Source organism: Equus quagga, chromosome 1, assembly GCF_021613505.1.
Source record: "Equus quagga isolate Etosha38 chromosome 1, UCLA_HA_Equagga_1.0, whole genome shotgun sequence".
Classification (NCBI taxonomy): Eukaryota; Metazoa; Chordata; class Mammalia; order Perissodactyla; family Equidae; genus Equus; species Equus quagga.
In genome coordinates, this window is record NC_060267.1 from 94,954,943 (window position 1) to 94,959,786 (window position 4,844).

The 4,844-nt window shown below is 64.6% G+C and overlaps 1 protein-coding gene across 1 annotated transcript; it reads left to right on the plus strand.

Moving 5' to 3' along the window:
• The first annotated feature begins 6 nt into the window (after positions 1-6).
• On the plus strand, positions 7-3,540 carry MRPS2 (mitochondrial ribosomal protein S2). The gene is made up of 3 exons (XM_046672027.1): positions 7-247; positions 737-866; positions 2,422-3,540. Exon 3 carries the CDS (start codon positions 2,426-2,428, stop codon positions 2,999-3,001), a length of 576 nt encoding a protein of 191 aa, XP_046527983.1. The 5' UTR covers positions 7-247; positions 737-866; positions 2,422-2,425; the 3' UTR covers positions 3,002-3,540.
• Positions 3,541-4,844: the final 1,304 nt, after the last annotated feature.

Consider the following 4,844-nt stretch of genomic DNA (forward strand, 5'->3'; position numbering starts at 1 on the left):
GGGGCGGGCGCGGGGCCGGGACCCTCCTCCCGGGGCCCGCAGGCACGCTGCCCGGGCCGGGCGCGAGCACCGGAGGGGGGGGGTCACGGGCCGCAGGCGGGCGCGCGCCACGAGTCGCCTCTCTCCGCAGGTGTCCGGCCCAGGCCGCAGCTCCTCACGCGGACGACCCCCGGGCCGGCCCGGCCGAGCGGCAGGACGCTGGGAAGCGCCGCGGCCCCCGCCGTCAGCGAGCCCGAGGGCGACAGCGGTGAGGCTCTCCGGACCGGCCTGGGGTCCAAGGGACGCGCCGGGCCTCCGCGGTTTGGGTTGAAACGCCGGCCCCCAGGAGGCCTGAGGGCCCTCGCGGAGGGGTCCGGCCGAGGGAAGGAGGAGGGGCGGCCCCCGAGCTGGGTGCTGCGCGCACTTAAAGCGGGCCCGGAGCCACCCCACGTGGGTCCCAACTCTGACCCCGCCCTCTGAGCAGCTCGGTCGTCCGCCCAGCTGAGAACGGGGCCCGGGCCTGCACCCGCCCCCGGGTGGGTGGGAGAGACCACCGTGGTGCAGCACTGGGACTCCTTTCCCAGTGAGGACTGACGGGGTGTACCCAGGAGCAAAGCCGTGGTCAGAGCCCGGCCTCTGCCCCGAGGCTCCTGAAAAGACCCGGTGGCCCTGGGCACCTGCTTCGGGGCCTCTCCTCCCCTGGAGGGTTGGGAGCAGAGGAGCGGGAGACCACAGCATCCTCTCCTCCCTGTCCTAGGCCTCAACGATAGGATCCTCAGCGAGCCCCTCAAGCACTCCGACTTCTTCAACGTCAAGGAGTTGTTTTCCGTGAGAAGTCTCTTTGACGCCCGGGTGCACCTGGGACACAAAGCGGGCTGTCGGCACAGGTAGATGCCAGCCCTGGCTGAGTGGTGGTTCCCCTGGGGCAGGGGGCTCTCCTGCCTTGGGGTCCAAGGCCACCCTTTGTAGTGGCGTGTGTCAGTTTGAGTACAGCCCCCTCTTCCTCCCATGGGGTCACCGAGTCCCGAGGAGGGCAGGAGCTTATCCTCAGACGCTGCAGGGCCCTGTGCGCTAGACCACTGACCTTGGAGTGAGGCTCAGGGCCCTAGGTGGGGACGGACCTGCTGCTGGCAGGTTCACAGACAAAGGCCAGCAGCCGGGCTCGTGGACTAGGAGAGGGTGAGGGGGCTGGCCCGGCCACTGCATCTCGAGGTCACCGAGTTCACGCAGAGGAGCAGTTAAGTGGCCTGATCTTTTCACGGGTGGTTCTGGCCGCTGAGGCTGGATTGGAGGGGGGGCGGAAGGTCAGGGAGGGAGGGGTGTAGATGGCAGGGAGGCACTGCAAGCAGAGCCGGGGCTCCAGGGGTGGAGGTGCCAGGTGGGGCAGAACACGGTGCAGGTGTCACTGTCCTTTACCGGGATGACCAAAACAAAGGGAGGCCTGGGAGACATCAGGAGCTTGGGTCCTGTGAGGGGTGACCCTTTGGCCACTCCAGTGCAGATGCCACACAGCAACTAGGAGCAGCAGCCTGGGGCTGGGGCGCCACCACATCAGTGGGACATGTAGGAGAATCTGGAGAGGAGGGTCGAGAAGAGAGGAGGTCCCGGGGGCGGCAGCCCTGGGCATCCAGAGGTTTCGGAGTCCAGGAAGAGGCCGTGTGGCTGGGGAGCAGGGAGTGCGGGAGGGTGTGGTCCGCTGCGGGATGCTGCTGAGAAGCCCTGGGAGGTGAGGGCAGGACAAGGCCCATGGCCGGGGCAGGAGGGAGGTCGTGGGTGCCTTGGGCAGAGTGTGCTGAGAGGAAGGGACAGAATCCAGACCTGAGGGAGGACGAGGGAGCTGCTGAGGAGCAGGGGAGTCTCTCCTGACCCCACCCCCTGCCCAGGGCCAGCAGCGGGGCCCTGCCCTCGGGGTTCCCCTCCCAGGCCTGACTGGCCCTGCCCCAACCCCTCACACATTGGCCCAGGGCACCCCCTCTGCTTTGTCGGTCCCTCAGCCCAGCCTCAGAGGGACCTGGGTCGAAAAGCCTCAAACACAACAGTCATAATGACAGAAGCGACCGCTGAATCAGAGCACTGGGCACAAAGATTGAACATCCAGACGTCCACGTGGGAGTTCTGTTAGCATCCCCATGTGATGGGGGACACATTCAGAGGGTTAAGCTGTTTGTCCAAGCCTTGGAAGTGGCTGGCTATCCAGGCCTGCCCTGTCCACTCCCAGCCGTGACTCAAGGGACGGGGGTCCTCACTGCCGTCCGTGGTCACGGCAAGGGGCGGCACATCGTGCAGCCCTGGGGAAGGTGTGGCCCTGGAGGGCACAGGCCTCCCTGCCCGAGTGCCCCCCCAGAGGAACCTGGGGGTTGCTAGTGGGTCTGGCTGAGAAGGGGCCAGTGGGGTTGGCCACGCGAGCCCCATTCACTCTCGCCTCGGTGGGGTCTCCGGCAGGTTTATGGAGCCGTACATCTTCGGGAGCCGCCTGGACCAGGACATCATTGACCTGGAACAGACTGCTGCGCACCTGCAGTTGGCCTTGAATTTCACCGCCCACGTGGCCTATCGTCAGGGCATCATCCTGTTCGTGGGCCGCAACCGGCAGTTCTCGCATCTGATCGAGAACACGGCCCGGGACTGTGGCGAGTACGCCCACACACGCTACTTCAAGGGTGGCCTGCTGACCAACGCCCCCCTGCTCTTGGGCCCCATGGTCCGCCTGCCAGACCTCATCATCTTCCTGCACACACTCAACAATGTCTTTGAGCCCCACGTGGCCGTGAGAGACGCAGCCAAGATGAACATCCCCACGGTGGGCGTCGTGGACACCAACTGCAACCCCACCCTCATCACCTACCCCGTCCCCGGCAACGACGACTCACCCCCCTCCATCCAGCTCTTCTGCAGGCTCTTCCGGACGACCATCAACCGCGCCAAGGAGAAGCGGAGGCAGGTCGAGGCCCTGTACCGACTGCAGGGCCGGGCGGGGGCTGAGGGCCAGAGTCCAGCCAGCGCTCCTTCCCCGGGAGCATAGGCCAGGCTGGACTTGGGTCATTCCCCGTGACACGCCTGCTCTCCTCCTAAATAAAAACAGCAGCCAAGCCTGTTCCTAAACCGGGCAGCCCTTCCCTCCCCCAGCCGTGGTCCTTAGCGCGTTTCCAGTCCCTCCAGGCACTGGGTCCCTGCCATTAGTAACAGTTCTCAGCAGCTGCCCTCCCAGGGCTCCACTTGGCCCCCTGGGGCTCAGCAGGCACACAGAGGCAAGTGGCCTGTCCAGAAAGGACCCAAAACGCTTGTCCATGGAATCTGAAGTCCATCCTTCTACCTTGAAATTGGTCTTTGTACGTGAGGCAGGTTCATACACCAGCTCAGTTCTTCTCAAACAAAATGGCCCCAGGCTGGGCTGCCTCCCCTGCGACCTGGCTTCAGGGCCTGTTTTGTAAAGTGAGGTTGCTGGGTGAGCCACTTGGAAGCTCCCAACTGGCTTCAGACAGGCCAGGCAAAGCAAACAGCATGACTCCAGCAGAAATAAAACTTAGATTTGGGCAGAACGCGGCTCAGGCCTTTAGGTTCCGCAGTGGTCCGTGTGGATTCAGTTTCCTTCATCAGACGCCCATGGAGCACACGGGACGTGTCCCTGCTCTCCATCCTGGAGCTTTGGGGAGACGGGCCGGCGTGTGGAGTCCCCAGCTGCCCCTCAAGGGCCCCATCTTCAGTGTTGGGGCTCAGGGCCCCCAGACCCACCCACAGGGCAGGCCAGCCCGGCACGCAGTGGCATCGAGCCTGCATCCTGCACAGGCCTACTCCCTGGGCGGCCAGGAGACCTAGGGGGCACCTGTCACAGGGACTTCTTGATGCTCGCCCCATGGGGCCTCCCTGGGAGCACTTGGGCCCGGGATGAGGTGCAGGGCCCCTCTTCCACGATCCCTCCTCTCGGCTTTTGGCATGTATGTTCCCAGTGCCCGAGCATCCAAGGGACCTGTCTCTGCGGAGTACTGGGGCACGGGGTCTGGTGGGGTCTAGGACAGTGGTCCTCATGTGAGTGGACACATGCCTGCCTGTGCCAGCCCAGGTCCTACAGAAGCACATGAGGGGAGGGGAGGACAGGAGCCCCATGTCCTGTCAGCTTCCATTCAGGGGTGCGAGTGGGGGGCACGGTGGAGACTTCTGGCATCTTTCAGGGGGTACCGTGAGTACATGGTCTGGAAGGCGCAGGGGACCGGGCACCAGTGAGACCATGGCAGTCAGCATTGCTTTAATGTGCAAACCTGAAGTGTGAAAACACAAGTTGACAGGCAGATCTGTGTGGGGGTTCCCTCCAGGGCTGTCCCCGACAGGATACTGCCCTTGGTGTGTGCGGATGACATTTCCCCGAGCTGAGTTTTGACAGAGAAACCTGGCTGGGCCCCCGTCCCTCACAGCTCCAGGGAGGCCAGCTGGGGGAAGCCAAGACCCCTGAAATCAGAACACAGTGTAAACTGAACAGGCGCTGCTGGAACCTGGACGGGGCCTCCTGAGGCCGAGGGCAGTGGAGGGCCCATGCCACCTTCAGAAGCAGACCGCTTGGGGGGGCGGGTCACCGGCAGCTCCAGGGCTGGTCAGACGTGTGCAGGACAGTGGATGACATGCAGGGAGGCATGAACACAGGAGATGTCAGATCGGCCGTGTTTTCTCATCCTTGATTTATGGGCTGGTGGGAGGGAGGCAGCCCTGGGAGGGCCAAGGTGAAGGGACGGGGTTGGGTGTCCAGGCCAAAAGACCCTGCTGGCTCCCTGGGGTGGCCGCCACCTCATACCCCTGTGGGAACCGCGCTGGTGGCCTGCCTGGCCCCTGAGGGTCCCCCTGGAACCTGCACTGGACACAGGCCAGTGAAGACT

Coding starts and splice junctions, on each gene's coding strand:
- MRPS2 (XM_046672027.1), top strand. CDS start 2,426: ATGGAGCCGTACATCTTCGGGAGCCGCCTGGACCAGGACATCATTGAC.